Genomic DNA, 17,428 nt, shown 5'->3' on the forward strand with positions numbered 1-17,428 from the left:
CACCTGACACTGGCCAAGTACCGCGAAGGCCCTGTGGGTCCTGGGCCTCTGCTGCATTCTGCCGACTCTCTGGTCAGTTCAAGCATGTAATTACATTAATGTGGTTGTACACTAGTTGAAGATCTGGATGAAAATTAAGGATTTTTCCAGGGTCCAAGACAGAAAATTAAGAAGTAAAGAGCAGAGGAGACCATTATGTTAACCTAATTATGAAACTTTTAATTGATTCTTTGAAAAGGATCTGTTCCTAAGAGAAAAGATTTCAAACGCACCTGATGCTTTAGATAAGGTTATTACTGCTGACTGAAAAAATTCAAAATGACATGCTATAAGAAATTTTGCATGCCCAGACACTGGTATTGGGATGATCAGGAAAGAACTGGCTAAAACCTCAGCAAAATCTGCAAATTTTTAAACAAAGTGAGGTACAGGAAGAGATTCGACTTCAGAATTTACTGGCCAGTCTGACATTGGTTTCCTTCCTGCTTTCCTTCCAGCAGATAAGGTGATACCCAACGCACTAGAAGGCCTAACTCCATTGAATTTTCTGTAACTGCTGACTAGACAGGAAACATTTAAAAATGGAGAATCACAATTACTCTGCTTTTTAAAAAAGAAAAAAAATATTCAGAAGGGCAGTGTGGGGAGAAGCAACTGATTACCTGAATTGGACATAATTGAAAAACTTGTCAGAAAACATGGTTTATAAACTTCTGTCTTTATATATTATGCCAGTTATCAACTAATTGCCTTTCAGCTCCAAACCTGCCCTCCTTTTTGTCTGCTCCATGATGATGGAACCGGACTCACAGAGTGGCCCTCCGCCAGACGGCACCATGTTAAGCTTTGTCAGGAGCTGGCACTGTGGGGACATTGAGGAGGAAGGGGTTTCTCTTGCCGAGTCTGCTGTGCTCCTCTAGGCAGACTCCTGCATATAGGACACATGACTTTCCCCTGGGGAAGCACACCTTCATGAAGGTGGCGTTCTAGCAGAGTGCCCCCGGCGGAACTTCTCATAAACAGCTTCCCCCGGCACCTCCTGGGAAAGCTTCAGGCAAGTGCCACAGGCTTGGCACCTCCCATGCACCACCTTCCCCAGCGTCTCTCAGCTCAGTTCTGAGTATCTCGGCACCTCCCTCGTGGCTGCCTCTGCCAGCTCCCCACAGAAGGGTTTTCTGGTGCTGTTGGCCTGGTACAGCATCCCCAGGCCCTTTCTTAGGGCAGCTCTGCAGCCTTAGAGAACGTATCCACCTCTAGGGAGCCAGGAGGTCTGGATCTCAGCCTTGGGGATGTGGGTATCTTCTACATGTGTTCCTTCCTGGGTGCTCTCCCTCGGGCCCAGGGATACTGACTGCTACCTGTATCTGCTATTCCTCTATTCTTTAGAGTTCTTTTCATGCCTTATGAGCCAGTCTCCTATTACTTCAGTCCCCCATAACAGTTAACAATTCTTATTTTAAATCTTCCCTATTCAAATTACTCTGTGGTTTCTGTTTCCTGATTGGACCATGACCAGATATGTGCATGTGGAAGACTGAAATTCTAGAAGAATCAACAAAGGAAGATAAAGAACGATTGATAAAGCTGTGATAAAAGGGAAAGTGGGATAGAGAACAAAACCCTAAACCTCAAGAGGCTGAAAAGACTGTCTGGCATTGGGAGCTTATGAACAACCTCATACCAGTGTGGCAGATACCATCAGAAGAAAATGATGAAATAAAAGCAGCCAGAAGCAAAAGATCACATGTTGTAGGATCCATTTATAGGAAATGTCCAGAAAAGGCAAATCTATAGAGACTGAAAGATTAACAATGGACTGGGGCTTGGGGTGGGAACAGAAATTAACTGTAAATGGACACAAGTAATCTTACTGGGATGATATAAATATTCTAAGACTGGATTATGGTGATGGATGCACAACTTGGTAAATTTACTAAAAATTACTGAAAGGAGTAGGTTGATGAATATATAGCTTTCTATGAATAAGCTTTCTGTGATCACAAGGTTTATATCTACTTTATTGCTAGGAGGAAGTAATTTCCAAATCTATTTCCTTCAGAAACACTTCTGTTCCATATGCTCTACTCAATGAATCAGGATCTAAGAAATTACCATCCATAATGATGCTTAAGCATTTAAATTTTTCCAAGGGTGTTATAGATTTTAATGACCTTCCTCTGAAAGTATCCTGAGAGGTTCTTCAACAGCATAAATCACTTTGGATGATCAAAAAGATACACATCTGGGCGCCTGGGTGGCTCAGTGGGTTAAAGCCTCTGCCTTCAGCTCAGGTCATGATCCCAGGGTCCTGGGATCGAGGCCTGCATCAGGCTCTCTGCTCAGCTGGGAGCCTGCTTCCTCCTCTCTCTCTGCCTGCTTCTCTGCCTACTTGTGATCTCCATCTATCAAATAAATAAATAAAATCTTAAAAAAAAAAAAGATACACATCTGTAAACCTCCGAATATAATCAGAAGACTGCTAACGAGAAGTATAATGACACCTTTTAGAAAGAATTTTGTACTGTTAATAAACCAGAAACAGATGAAAAGGAACAGAAAGCAATAAAGAAGTCTAGAGTAAAGAAAGATGAAATGTAAATGTTATTTTCATAAATAAGAATCCATATGTAGAAAGAAGGTAAAACAAGCTACTACTTTCGAGAGAACTTGTTCTGATTGCTTTCCCTCTAACTCCCATAATGTGCTAGGATTGCTGAAAAATGTTTCATATATGTAAAATGTATAAATGTATAAAAATGTATGAAAAACTTTAAAGCTCCCAAAATGGGGGAAGAAAAGATGCCAGGAAGACCAAATAAAAGTCTGCCTTATGGCTAAAGCAGACTGAACACGCTCTGACAAATGGCTGGCAGTCAATCAATGCACCCACAAATGGATTGTGGTTGTAAACACATAAGAAACCAGTTAAACAAGTGATAGGATAATTACTTCTCAAGCAAGGGAAGATGATGTTGGAATAAATTACAACTGTTTGGAGATAGAGAAAAATGAGCCTAAATACCCTTATTTCTTCAAATCTTTACCTAATCTTACATAAGTATTTCAAATTCTAGAGGCTGACACCATCAACAGTTAAAATGAAATGTTTAGGGACGCCTGGGTGGCTCAGTTGGTTGGACGACTGCCTTTGGCTCAGGTCATGATCCTGGAGTCCCGGGATCGAGTCCCGTATTAGGCTCCCAGCTCCACGGGGAGTCTGTTTTTCTCTCTGACCTTCTTCCCGCTCATGTTCTCTCTCACTGTCTCTCTCTCAAATAAATAAATAAAATCTTAAAAAAAAAAAAAAAATGAACTGTTTAGGGGCGCCTGGGTGGCTATGGGTTAAAGCCTCTGCCTTCAGCTCAGGTCATGATCCCAGGCTCCTGGGATCAGCCCACATTGGCATCGGCATTGGGCTCTCTGCTCAGCAGGGAGCCTGCTTCCCCCTCTCTCTCTTCCTATTTGTAATCTCTGTCAAATAAATAAATAAAGACTTTTTTTTTTAAATGAACTGTTTAATAAAAAGTCCTGAGTTTTGCTGGTGTGTGTTTAAAAGCATTTTGAGTTGAAAATTGCTCCTTTCATTTAACCCCACCTACAGAAAGCCTACCCGTTTGAATCATAAAACAATTACTAAGGCGAAACATAAAGCAACAGTAAATCCTAATCATATACAAAATACCAAGAAGAGATAGCTTTCTGCAAACTGATTCTGCAAATTCAAAACTAAAGACACATTCCGCTTCCATACCATTCTATCTGACTTTTGCTGTCTGAACATGTAGCCGTGGCTTAGCTAGTGGTTTGAACTAAAACCTCTTCACCTGACCATTGCTTTCTAAACTGTCTACTACCTCCATCAGTCGTAATGACCACTCAGTCTAAATATCACTGTAGGGAAGGATCAACAAGGACGATCTCAGGAAGGAGGATTACTGGGGGTCATATGAAGAAGAAGAAAATGAGCTTTTGAAATATTCTTTGCTGGCTCAAGTCTGGTTTTCCCCGACTACTTCTCTAACCCTTATAGACAGTTGTCACAAGATAGAGGATGTACATAAGCTGATGCGAACATTCACACACATGCATGTATGAGCACACCCACACTTCCAGCACAGGCTACCTGAAAACATCGAGGCCATTGACACTGAGAGTCCGTTCTTTGACATGTGAGTCAGGTTAGATCCTTCGCTACCATCTGTGATAATGATTATAAAAGGGGGCCCTTTAGTATTCAGACAGGAGGTAAATTGATGAGAATGACAGTTCTGTACCATATGTTCCTAGAATCAGGACTTGACGTTGCTCCAAAAGATGAACTGCTTATAGGATCACATCCACAGGTGGGCACTCAGTATATCCTGGCACACAGTCACTGCAGCTTCCCCAAACCAGCCTGGCCTTAAAGACCTCGAAGACAGTCGTTCTCAATCAGGGGAGATTTTGCACCCTTGCAGATATTTGGGTGCAGGCCGGGGAGGAAGCTAAACATTCTACGATGCATTGGACAGTCTGTTACAACAAAGAATTATCTGGCCTAGAGGTGAGAGACCCTCCCCTAAAGTCTTTTCCTTTAAGGATTTCCATCCTGAGCTGACCAGTTAGCTGCCTAAACAACTCCTCTGGGGCCACAAGTGCGACAACAGCTTCCCATAGGAATGCATTCCATGCCTCCGCCACAGGCTGTTTCGAATGGGGTTCCTTCCAGACTGAACAGCTTCCCGGGGCTCCCTGCTTTGCTGCAAGGAACACTTAGTAGTCAAGTGGGCTGCTCCACACATAATGAAGCAGTGTTTTGAATTTACCTTAATATTACCCTCATGAGATTCTGCTGATCCGAGAGATAGGGCAGAACCCTTTATTTTTTTCTAATTTGGAGATCAAGTCAATCACAGATTGTGGTGTAAGAAACAATATAGAGTTGGTCTCTGCTTAGTTTCCGGCATAGAGCTCCTAAAATCTTGGCAATTTCCAGAGTGATACGAATGTCTTTTGTTATTCATAATGAGTTCCTTTCTGTTATATCTGAATTTATGCTAATGAGGTAAGCTTGGGGAGCATCCAGATAACTTCAGGATGGGGCTGGTTGCCAGAAGAAAAACCAACCACCAGGTTAAAGGATTCGAATTTTTAGTCCCTCCCCCATTGCCCCGCAAGGGAGAGGGACTGTAGATTGAGTTCAATCATCAATAACCAATGATTTAAGCACTCATGCCTACTTATGGAATGAAATCTTGAAAAAACACTGACACGGTGACTGTCAGTGGGAGAGCTACCTGGTTGGTGAACATACTGATGGACTGGCAGTCTGGCCCACCCTGAGTGCACGGACACAGAGGCTCCTGTGTTTGGGAAACTGGGCCCTTGCCCTAAGTACCTCTCCATCTGACTGCTCATTTGTATCTTCTGTGATAAAAAGTAATCTTAACTATAGTGTTTTCCTGAGTTCTGTAAGTCTATCTAGCAAATTATGGAAAATGGGGGTTGTGGAAAACCCCTGCATTTGTAGTTGGCTAGGGAGAAGAGCAGGTAACCTGGGGACCCCATTTGTGGTTGACATCTGCAATGGGAGTATTCTGTGGGATTGAGCCCTTAAACTGTGGGGTCTATACTACCTCCACGTGTTCATGTCAGAACTAAATTGCAAGATACTCAGTTGGTGTCAGAGAACTGGAGAAATATTGGAAAACCACATACAAAAAAAAAAAAAAACCCAAAATGGAGTTTTAAGTGGCGATTATTGTCATGAACAGAAATCAGATATGTTAAAGAGAACAAAGAAGGAAGACTACCTAGAGACCTGGAAAAATATGTCTAAAAATTGTATTTCTGAATGGGGAGGAAATCCAAGTACCATCAGGTACTTCCAATACTACTATTGGAAGTCTGTGCAGGTGAAAAGTAAATTACCTCAATTCCCTAGATTGATATAAACAGATCTATAAAAAAAGATCTATTCATCATCATCTTACAATGGGGAATTACAGATACAATTCACCTCTATAAGAAAATAACTCTTGGAGGAAAACTTATGTCCCAGAACTGCTTTTTGGTTTGTTTGTTGCACTGATGGGAACTTGAAGAAATTTATGATTTGCAGTAATGGATTAATCCACTAATCATGGGCTAACCTGATTTAATGCAACTGCTTTCCCAGATTAGACCCCTTCCCCTTCTCTGTGCATATACTTACAACAACTACTACTACGACAATGAGGGTCTGTGATTCTGCTAAGCAAGTAGCACTGATAGAACAGAATAAAGCTCTACTTCCTAAACTTCATTTTTTCCCCCTGTTTTGCTTTCTCCCCCACAATGACTCTTTTTGTCCTTTTCTCTTAGGATTATAACAAAGCTCCTTTTAAACATTTTGGAACAATTTCAATTGTGTTATGGAACACAAGAGAAAAGGATTCTAATTTCAAGCAGGTATGGGCCAGCCCTAGGCTGTGAGCAGGAGAAATCAGAGTGAAAATCCAAGAGAAAGGTGCAACTGAGACCCATCAAGGTGACTCCAGCAGCCAGACCACTCTGAAGCACTTCCTTTCAGTGTTCTCTGCTGCTTAAATTTTACTAGAAGGGTTTTGTTTTTGGCAAAAGAGGCTGTCTCTTACAACCACTGACAACATTCCAAAATGGGCCAAATTGAAGATTCTCTATACTTAGGGAAAGCTTCTCAGTCTATGACTTCAAATTGAAAGAAACAGGTAATGAATGTGGCTTGAAATAGCATCACTCCTTACCTTGGATTTCAAATTCATCAACCTCGTCTGCAGAGCCAGAGTCAGAGAACTGCGTTGAATCACGCGAACTAAACTGGGAGCTGCTAGAAGTGACCCGAAAGCCTGCTATGTTTAAAAAAGAAAGAAAGAAAGGTAGTAAGTTGGACAGAGGGAGGCTACCTATTGCAAGGGTCACAATGAAAGGCACCTGGTATGCCTTCAGCAGCAAAGAAAATAGAACCTTGGCCAGGAGTGATGCTGGGGGAAATGGAAACAGCTCTTCTTGCTGGGTGTCCCCCATTTTATTCCCCAAATTTTGAAAGTTTCACAGAAACAGGAGGTACTACTGTCTCGGAAGTGGCTCTGGGACCAGCAATCTTAGTTCTCATACTAGAAACCTATTTTTTGGAAGATATTTCTGAAGTAGAAAATGGATGAACTCTAGGACTCTGGGTCTGACAGGAAAAAAAAATTAGAACAACATAAAAAAAAAAAAATCTTTCTGTCAGCAGAGGAACCCTTGGCTTGGTTACATCTCAGAGAGAGACAAGAAAGGAAGCGCACGAGGCACCAAGTCTTGGCCCGAAGCTCTGCAGCAGCAGAAATAAGGTGCTCGAAGCCCCACTCACTTCCATGCTCAGTCTCCTGGTACATGGGGAGTAGGTTTTTGGTGCGGATCTGCTGGCGCCTAAGGCGGATCTTCTGCTTCAGTTCCTGGATCTCTCTGTCGCTGTCCTCCTCCTCTTCCTCCTCCTCTTCTAGGCACTGGCTCATCATGTTACACTTCATGAGCTCGATGGCGGCAATCAAGGACTCTGAGATGCTGAAGTGCGCATTTTCCTGGGGGAAGGAGAGCACCAAAGAAGCTGATGAGTGAGGGGCTTGATGTGTTGAACCCCTCACTGGTTGGAATGCTGGAAAGCAGAGCTTTACACATTGCTTTCATTCAAAACACTCAGGGTGAAAAAACACACCAAAAAACTGTTCTACTTCCTCTTTGCTCTCAAAACTGCCATGCCTGGCCTTTCTGTCCTACTTTCTACATAAAACTATGACAGAGAAGACATCCAAAATTTGGTATCTTTCTTTTTAGGTCTTTCCTAAAACCATACTCCTGTAGACAAAGCATTAAGGTAAATGTAATAGCTCAGGATAAAGTACTTTATAAGTTCTAAAATGCTACAGAGACATTATTCATTACATATCTGAACATATTAGAACAAAAGAGAGAAGCTGATTCTGGAAACAGCTTTGACCTAAGTTCCAGGGTCAAGGAAATGACAACCACGTGGCTAAAATTCAATACTTCCCAAGGCAGCTTCTAACACAAAATTAGTAGTATTTTGGACTCAGTGAGGAGCAGATACCCCCTGAAAAGTTCTCTAGAGATTGAACTTGTTGAGGTCATCTTTACTCTGAACTCACTTTCACCTGTGGTCTTTGCTCATCTTCCTGCTGTGTATCCAAAACCTCTTCAGAACAAATGGCCCCAGAGCCCCTCAGGCCAGATGCCCTAACTCACGAGCTCTTCAGTGTCCCTTAGACTCCTCACCTTTTCCAGGTCTGCACAGCTTCCAAAGTCTTGCTCAGACAGATAGCTGATGAGGGACTGTCCTTCTGATGGTCTTCGGAACATGCCCTCCCCAGAGCACAGGTACTGACCACCCTCTGTGGGAAAACAGAAAGTGGATGTGAAAAGCTCTGACTTGGAAAGCAAATCAGTAACAGACAAGCTTCTTAAGAAGTCTGATCATTTTACCACTAGAGACACTCCCAAGTTCTCCCAGGTAACAGGTTGGAAAGAAGATGTCTACCTTCTAAAGGAATTTCTCTGAATCTCAAAATCCCCAAGCACTAAGCCTCTTGGTTAAAGAATAGAATAAATGAAGAGAGCCCAGAGACAATCCTTTTGCCATCAAAATGTAAAGACGACACACTTGGCCTCTTACCCTACAAAAAAGGAAATAAAAAAACCTGTGCTGAGAATCAGACAAGGGAACAAATAGCTTCCTTCTGTGGATGATTTCTATGTGGAGCTTATCTTCTGGTAACTCAGCCTCAACACTCAAAGCTTCTTTTCAAGGTCCCTCTCACCCACTCAGAGAGCCATTCCATCTGGAGCGACAGACATTCATAGTGATAACACCCACAGCCTAAGAGAGGGTGGTACCCCTTATGTCAGAAAGGAGCAAGAGAAATGACAGGGCTGTGTGATTTCTAGCACGGGGGCTATAAATGATGAAAGGAAGGGTGAGACTGTACGGTGCGTACCCTCCACGGAGCCGATGTGAGCCAGACAGCTCAGAGCTTAGCAGGCACGAGGGGAGAGCCGAGGAAAGACACAGCTGCAGCCCTGGCCTTCCTAGTACTCACCATACTCCATGTACAGAGAGCTGGGTGTGCTGACTTCACTGCTTGGGCCAGAGTAAGGCAAGGGGCCTCTCAACTTCGACTTATCATTGCAGGATTCTAGTGTCAGTGACCACCAGGGAGTAAAAACACACATACGAGGTGAGCAACACATACATTCCCAACTTAGGAGTTTCCACATTTAACTGCTCCCATTCCCAATGCCCTCCCACGCAGGAGAGAGGTGGCACACTAATGGGGAACAGTCCAAGAATGCAGGAACACATGGAGGAAAGGAGATGGGGACTCGGTATATTCCAAGAGGAGAAGAGAAAACATGATCCAGAATGCAGCAACACAAAGGTGAAAAACAATCAAATCAAAATGGACTCATGAATTTAGTTCTTTTTTCTTCCACCTTCTTACCAAATGTTCTAGGAATATTGGCCAATTTCCATCCCTTTGACAAGAACCAATGTAGAAAACAGTCCTCATATGGTAAAACAAAGGTAGGTACACTGAAACTTTTCTAATACCTTGACACTGGGATTTTAAACAATCTCAGAAAGGTTACACTAGGAAGACTAGGACACAGCCTCTCTTGAACCGGAAATGAACCTGAAATTTGTCATACCCATGTATTTAACCCGCTTCTGAATTAGAAAAACAAAATAAAATCCAGCAATTTCCTTAAAAGAAACATCAAGAAAATGCTCGAGAAGCCAAGGACAATGGCCCTATATCCAAACGGCTCGGCCACAGGGCTGCACACCCAGCCTTCTTGGAGAAGGAAGGGAGAGGTTTCAAGAGAAGCCTGGCAAAGTAGGAAGTGGCGGGGTAGAAGTTTTTAAGAAACAATGAGAGGTTGGAGTAGAGAAAGAGCAGCAGGCAGGGCTCGCAGGAAATGAGAAAATGATACTCTCCAAAGGAAAACACAAAATTCCCAGCGCTACCTAAGGAAGAGCAGGCAGAAAAGCAGGTGGGTGCCTGGGAAATGAGCAGGATGCTCTGGAGAGAGAATGACTGAGCTGCATCCAACCCACATCCCCCACAGATGGTGCCAGCTTGTCAGCTGCTCCTCTTAATTAAAAAAAAGAAAAATGCTACTACGTGATAAGAGGTAACTCTGTGTTTTCCTTGGGTCTCCAAGATTTCTGCTGGTCCTGGCAGTAGGCTCTCCTCCTCACTACTGAAGACAGACCAGCAGTCACCAAGATGCCTTGGTAAGAAACTATGACTTGGAGGGGACCTTTGAGGTGCCCAATAAAATTTAGTGCCCAACACAAACTCCAACACCAGCACCCTATTCCTTTACAACATGTAAAGGCCATCCAGCCTTTGTTTCCTGAGCTTACTACCTCCTGATATTGCTCCTTCAAGTGTGCAGCTCTGATTCTTAGTCCTCACCCTCACTTGAGACTTCTTACAATTTCTCAGCTCCTTAAGCACAACAATGCTCTTCCAAACAGTGGTCCTATCAACTTCCTCCTCTTTAACTTTCCCCTTTCCAAGCTAATCTACTCTGTGGCTTCCCCAGGAGGCCACAGCTCTCAGCCCTCCCTCCCTATTCTGTCGTGCAGACATATTCTACTACTACTACTATCTCCATGAACCCGGAACTGAACACAGTATTTAATTTGAACACCACCGGGAAAACCAAAGAAACAGACTTAAGTCACTAGAAAACACCTGTGCAATAACGGGAATGGGGGTGGGATGGGACTTACGGAGGAAGGAAAATAGGTGAAAGAAAAAGGAAATGGACTGGGAGAGGCAGAAAACATGCATCCACATCCAAGACCACAGAAAGGGGGAAAAACACATTCTGGTGTTAATTCAAGGAAAATAAAGTAATACATAGTAAGTACTCAGTTATTAAAAAAAAAAAAAATTCTCCCACCAATTCATCATGATGCCTTAGACAAATAGCAGGCTTCGGTTTCACCTTTGGGCAAATCAGGATTGATAAATCTTGACTCTGCCTCCCAGAAGCTGTTGGGAGACTGACTGAGGCATCTTGAAGTCATGGGCAGAAAACGTAAGATGCAAAATATCGGGGGCATCTCAGAGACAGGTCCAAGAACCACAGCAGGATTACCCAGCCTCGCCAGACTTGATTTGACACCAGAACGGAAAAGGAGGCTCTGAACTAAGCAAGATGGGCACAGAGGAGGAGGAGGTGGCAGACAGAAAGGACTGGCTCCCAAACCTGCAATGGGATCTTCAACTATAATGGTGATGTTCCTGGGGCCTCCTGTTCGTAGACAGACAGGTGCAGAGAAGAGTCCAAACAGAGGAAATGAGAATAGAGTGAGGAAAAGAGCGTCCTTTTATCTAGCAGAGGTGGGGACTTAACCCCCAGGAGGGGACCGTAGTGCTGAAATCCTCAGCTACTGAATTGAGGCAGCTGACTCACAAGAAGCTACACATGACCCTCTCTTCCTCAGACCCTTTTGCTTAGGTTTTCTCTGGCTCCCCTTTCCAATGCAGGTTACCGTGGTTTCTGGAATCCATGTGGATTCAAGAATGGGGGCAGGGAAGTTTTCCATGCTCAAAGACCAGCGGCCTGGACTACACAGAGAGCAGGCCTGCAGCAGGAGATGTGAAGTGAGGAGCTAACCCAAGTACTCTTCACATCTAAGAAAGTTCATGGGAAGACAGGCTTTGATATGGAGATTTTTTTTTTTCCTAGAGAGTTCCAATAAGGCAAACTGCATCTTGAGTGGAAAACAGAAAAAAGTTTGTCACTCACAAGTTTCAGATGAGGGCCTCAGATCTCACCTTTCTAGAAATTATAATGAGAAATCAATGGCAGCTCCAATTGCTACAGGAAATCTTCCTCTTTTTAAAATTTTTTTGTATTTTATTTCCGGAGCTTTCCTACCCAGAACTGGCTTTGAGCACAGAGATCCATGTTACACTTGCTGTTATGGAAGTTTTCCTATAAATGAAACCCAACCAAAGCCTGCCAGACACTAACAACCCATGACAGAAGATGGCAGGGAGATGGCAAAAGCAACGAGCCCCGTGTCTCCCATGCTGAGGGTGCCCTCTGCTAGCAGCTGGTGTTTGCGTGAGGATGGGCTCAGTGGCCAGGGCCTCCTTACCAGGCTGCCTTCCAACCTGGATTAGTGATACAACAGTCAGCCCCCTTAACTGGTTTCCTCGGTCCCATCATCCCACACTCATATATCCTAGTTTTAATGAGGAAACCCCAAGATCATTTTGCCTCTCTCATATTACACCTGACCGCATTTCTCAGGAATCACAGAAAGGGGAGGAATTTAATGGGATTATTTTCAAAGCTCCTAAGAATTTCCCCTCTGTCTGAGAGAAACATTAAAAACTCAAACTGTGACAAGTCGCATTATCCTCTGATGCTAAGGAACTGCCGCAAGAAACCAGGGAAATGTTTACTATTTGGCAATGTATAAAGGAACAAACATCAATATTCTCAGAGAGATCTCCTGGGTATTCATATCACACTACCAACTTTCCTCTTTCTTTATAAGCAGGACAGCCCACCGTGTCATCAGAAACCTAACTTACTAAGAAGAGGCTGGTGACAGTCATTACCTGGGGCTCCTCTGGAGGCAATGTTGGTGTCCGAATGGGAGCGAGTGTGGCTCTTCTTTGTTCCGCTGGTGGCAGTGAGTGTCTGCCCCTCTGAGAAGCTGGACCTGCGAAGGATGCTGGACAGCTGGCTCTGCCCACCTCCCTCCTGCTCGCCTAGGGAAGAGGCAGCAGAGTCGGGCTTCTGCGAGCTGCTGGAGGAGAACAAGTTGGAGCTGCTGCTCTCAGCATTGCTGCTGTGACTCTGACAGCTGGCAGTCCGGCCTCGGGGATCCAGGTTGCCAATGGCCAAGTACTCCGGCCCCTCGCTGGCATCGCCTGGAGAATCATTCTGGCTGCTGACCTGGGATGCTTCTAGGGGGCTGGTCAGAGTGCTAGAGCTCATCTCATTTGGGGTTGAAGGGGGATCCCCAGCTAATGAGGAGACTGCAAGCAGGGGGGCTTGGAAGGTCTGATCCTGCGCTGGTGAGACATGCTCTTTGCTTTCTTGAGGTTTCCGGGGAGGGCCAGAGAGTGAAAAGGAAGTGGATCTTCTTTCTAGGATATAAAAAGGGGAGAAAAAGGTGAGCTGGAAAGCTTTGGTACATAGGAAGGACTTCTCGACAACTAAGGGCCAAACTCCCTATCGTGACTGGGTGCCCGGGACATTGGTATCATCTTAGAAAAGGTGCACCATGCGAAATAAGCAGAAATTGCTTAGAAGCAGGTAAGCTGGGTAAGAGCGTGGGCTCTTGACACAGTGGCTTCGGTGCTTCTTAGTGTACATTTCCCACCTATAAAATGAGCAATGACAACAACATCCATGGCACAGGATTGTTCTGAGGATCAGATGAAGTAATACATATAAACTGATTATAACAGAGCCTGGCATGGGGCAAGCCCTCAGTAAGTGTTAGCTATTATTACTGGAATACCTTCTTGTCAATAAGGATTAGAAATCCAGGAGAATCTAAAAACATCTCTCTTTCCTCTACTACTTTCATGATTCTGCTAAATTACTTTAGGCTAATTACTATACAACTTCTTAAGATATCCACTATCAAGACACAGAATGTGACCAAACTGCACCAACCCACAGCTCTATCTAGACCTTTGTGCACCCACAAAGTTTCCTCCTTTCCGGGGCTGGGCATGCATGTACTGACTACCCCTTCCTGCCCCCATACCTGAGCTGTGGTTGGGTGCAGACTGGTGGAGGCTAGAGAAGGACCCAAAGTAGGGATGTTGAGCGTAGCTGGTTGAAGTCGTGCATGTGGATCCAGGCAGAGCTGTCAGGCTCTGGCTCTTGGTTACCAGCAGCGGGCTCTCATGCTTCCGGGCAAACTACAAAACAAACGTGTCTGAGCTGAGGACAGAGGCCCTGTGAGGAGGAACATTCGGCCCCACAGAAATGCTGGTAGAAGTTGACCTTTGGCAGCAGGCTTGGAACTACAGCCAGAGCCCGCAGGTTGGACATACAGCCCTTCTGCTCTATTCGAGGACACAACTGTGAAACCTTGAAGTCCTGTGATACAGCACAGCTTCTGAAACTGGAACCCCAGGTGGGACACTGGGAGTGCTTTATCATGGAAGCAATACAACAAAATTCTTCAGAGTCAGAAATCAGATCAGTGTTCATGTCCAGACCCTACTGCTTACCAACTTGGAGCAAGTGACTTACCTGCTCTGTCCCTCAGCTGACTTCCTTTATAAAATAAAGATTAATGTCTCCCTTATAGAGTTGTGAGAATTCAATGGATGACACATGTGTTCCAGGCACACAGAAAGCATTTAATAGGTGGTAACTAAGAATCAAAATTTTAAAACCACGAAAGAGAGGGCCTCCCTCCTGAAAAGGAGTCGGGATTGTGATTCTATTCTAGCTGAGGCACTGATATTAGTGATGGAGTCGGGATTGTGATTCTATTCTAGCTGAGGCACTGATATTAGTGATGGGGTGAGTGAACTGGACGGTTAACAATAAGCAATATCAAGCAACAAAATTTTCTTTATACTTCAAGGATGAAAATGGACACAGGACCATTCCTGTGTCACACTAGGTCCTACCAGGTAGGACACTCTACAATCCTACTCTGGATTCAATCCTACCCCTCATTCAAAATCATCCTCTTCCTCTGGCTTGTCAAACCTGCCCTTACGGAAGTGCTTACTCAGGCTACAGATTTTAAAAAAGGATTTAAAAAAAATATACACCTCCCTCCTTAAACAGACTTTATGCTTAGACTTTTTACTTCAGTAGATACTTAATGGTACCTCCCCTTCTTCTCCAAGTATTTTTTTTTTTTTTAAACGAAAGCCTTTTAGCTCATAACTGCCTAAGCAAAGAAAGAGTTTGCTACAGAAGGTTCTATCATGGGGAGGCCCAGGGACCCAGCATAGAGATCACTCCTTGCCCCCTTACCATAGATGCATCAAGCTGAGCCAGGAGGCGGGGGTTGTTCTGTTCCACGGCTTCCAGGCATTGGAGCATGGCCGTGACGTGGGCATTGCTTAGCAGGAAAGCAGTGTCTGGGGAGAGAAATGCTACTGTTGCAATGGAGCCCAACAGGGAGATCTTTAGCTTCCCTGTACAGCCTGGGAGAGGCTCAGGGAATGAAAGACACAACAGGTGAAAATGAATTAAGGAGAATCACGCCACTGCAGGGAAAAGAGGAATCAGGGATACATAAGTACAAGAGAGGCTAAGTGATACACACGCAATATAGGAGAGGCCATGCCCTGAGGCTTCAAAGTCACATAGTCCCAGATTTGAATGCTGGCTGTAGGTGACTTGGCCTCCCCAGGCTCTGCTTCCCTGATCGGAAAACAGGGGTACTAATACCCAGCTCTCAGGGCTGTTGGGAGGGGTGCATGTATAAACAGAACATTACAGTGACTGGCACCTAGGAAACTCGCAGTAAATGGTGGTGGTTCTTATTGATTTGCACCTGTGGGAGTCAGGGAAGATCTTGGCATCCAGCTGGACTGTGTTCTGCACAAGAAGGAGAAGACCAGATGCATCCTTCTGATTAGAATCTCTGTTCCACCAAGTGAAAGTATCGGGCCCTGGGGGGAGAGTCAGCCTCTCTAGGAAGAGTAAAGTGGAAGAGATGGAGAAGAGTGTGCGAGGATCCTGGGTGAGGGGACTCCACGTACCAGTGTAGAATTTTCTGATGTACTGCCTGTCCCCCAGCAGAGGCCGGAGCTGGGCAGAGAGACAGTGCCGCTGCAAACTGTGCTGCAGCCACAGCTCGGCCACGGCGCGCCTGCTGTCACTGTCCCCGCTCTCACCATCCGCACCGCTCTCGCCGTTCTCGTGCAGGCTGATGAACTGGGAGGCAAGGAGGCATGAGTCAAAACATGCATCCTGGTAAAGATGGCAAGACTAAGGCCTAAGGACCCAAGAACTAAATGGAGACAGGGAAGAGGCAACGATCAGAGGGACTCTGCCTCCAGGGAGCATCTAAAAGTTACAGAGGGAGGACAGGGGAGGAAGGGATTAGCGGCCCCATTGCTGGACTAGACCACTGGAGAAGACTGAAGCAGTTGTGACCTGATATGCAGCTCCAGGAGAGGACAAAGCTGCTACATATGTATCTTTATGTTCTAGATCTGAAGAGACATCTAGCCTGCGGTACTCAGAGGAAGGATAAACTTGACCTCTTGGCTGCTCTCACAGAGTCGTTCATTTCAGGTGGTCTATGGAAAATAATGCAACAAAAACCTGGGGGGAAAGGATCTGGGAAGATGTCACCTAAGATCTGCCACCAAAGAGAAGCCATCTGAGCACCTTGTTTGGCTCTAGTCATAGCATTCTCTATTTGGAAGCTCCTTCTACTTGGCTGTTTCTAAAAGTAAGGTCTCACAGGCAGCTTCTAAGAAGTAACGACTTTAGCAATATATTTTAGAAAAGGAAGTTAGCTGGAGGTGAAGGGGAGGGGTGATAAGAAAAATTATGTGAAGGACAAAGAGAGTCTACGTAAGAAAATGCTGGGTTCTAGATTTTTCTCACAAAAAAAGGCCAGTCTGACACCTTGTGATTTGGTTCCCCAACGTTTTAAATACAAATTACTCTTCCTGACATCATCTCAGCAATGAACCTGGCAGTGGGTGGGATATACATGAAACAAAATTGGCTAGATATGATAAGTATAACAGATAGATATTTCAGGGCTCTCTTAATTTGCATATATTTAAAATCTTCCATCATGAAAAGTTAAGTAAATAAATACATACATTAGGCAGTGATTGCTCTGGAACTAGCTGGCCAAGTCACTAACCTCCATGAGCTATTACCCTGATCGGAAATCTCAGTCTCACTTCCCCAACCATTTTCAGGGAACCTCTTGACACTTTCCTAGGCTTTTGAACAGCTTCTTTCTGATCCTAATATGCAGATCTTTTAAAAATAACAAAGCTTTTTCCACCCCTTCCCCAGAGGAGAGAAAGTAGGTCTGGGGCAACGGGTCTAATGGGGTTTGTTTTTTAGGGCAAATAATCCTCCCTTCCAAATTAGTCCTACAGGAATAACTTCCTCAGTTAATAGGAACCTTGACACATACCATCTTTCTAGCCTAGCAGACTCTTCAGACAGATCATCAAACAACAAAGCCCTGTGGTTACTTTTCTTTTCTTACCTTTTCCACATGAAGGGCTGAGTGGGGACTGAGCCAGCGGATGTCCTTCACAAACTGCCAGTAATCAGTCTGGCGGCAACAAACCTGCTGTGGGACCATACAAGGTGAAGAAATCATTACCACTTTAGACCAAATCTAGTTCTGGTGTTGACATTCAAAGACAGAAGG

The 17,428-nt window shown here is 44.5% G+C and overlaps 1 protein-coding gene across 27 annotated transcripts in view; it reads right to left on the reverse strand.

Annotated features, from left to right (window-relative positions):
• The window catches only part of RUBCN (rubicon autophagy regulator), a 67,179-nt gene that overhangs the window by 10,781 nt on the left and 38,970 nt on the right, over positions 1-17,428 (reverse strand). For 2 of the 27 annotated variants that reach the window (XM_082698999.1, XM_082698989.1), the window contains exons 3-13: positions 17,261-17,347; positions 15,780-15,954; positions 15,046-15,152; positions 13,811-13,967; positions 12,648-13,181; positions 11,281-11,325; positions 9,096-9,191; positions 8,275-8,390; positions 7,352-7,562; positions 6,744-6,848; positions 4,124-4,198 (exon numbers count right to left, since the gene is read on the reverse strand). In XM_082698999.1, coding sequence (XP_082555125.1) covers positions 4,124-4,198; positions 6,744-6,848; positions 7,352-7,562; positions 8,275-8,390; positions 9,096-9,191; positions 11,281-11,325; positions 12,648-13,181; positions 13,811-13,967; positions 15,046-15,152; positions 15,780-15,954; positions 17,261-17,347 — 1,708 coding nt within the window. The remainder of the gene's footprint in view (positions 1-4,123; positions 4,199-6,743; positions 6,849-7,351; positions 7,563-8,274; positions 8,391-9,095; positions 9,192-11,280; positions 11,326-12,647; positions 13,182-13,810; positions 13,968-15,045; positions 15,153-15,779; positions 15,955-17,260; positions 17,348-17,428) is intronic. The other 25 variants (XM_082699005.1, XM_082699011.1, XM_082699014.1 and 22 more) reach the window with 21 other exon arrangements.

This window comes from Mustela nivalis (assembly GCF_964662115.1).
Source record: "Mustela nivalis genome assembly, chromosome: 1".
Classification (NCBI taxonomy): Eukaryota; Metazoa; Chordata; class Mammalia; order Carnivora; family Mustelidae; genus Mustela; species Mustela nivalis.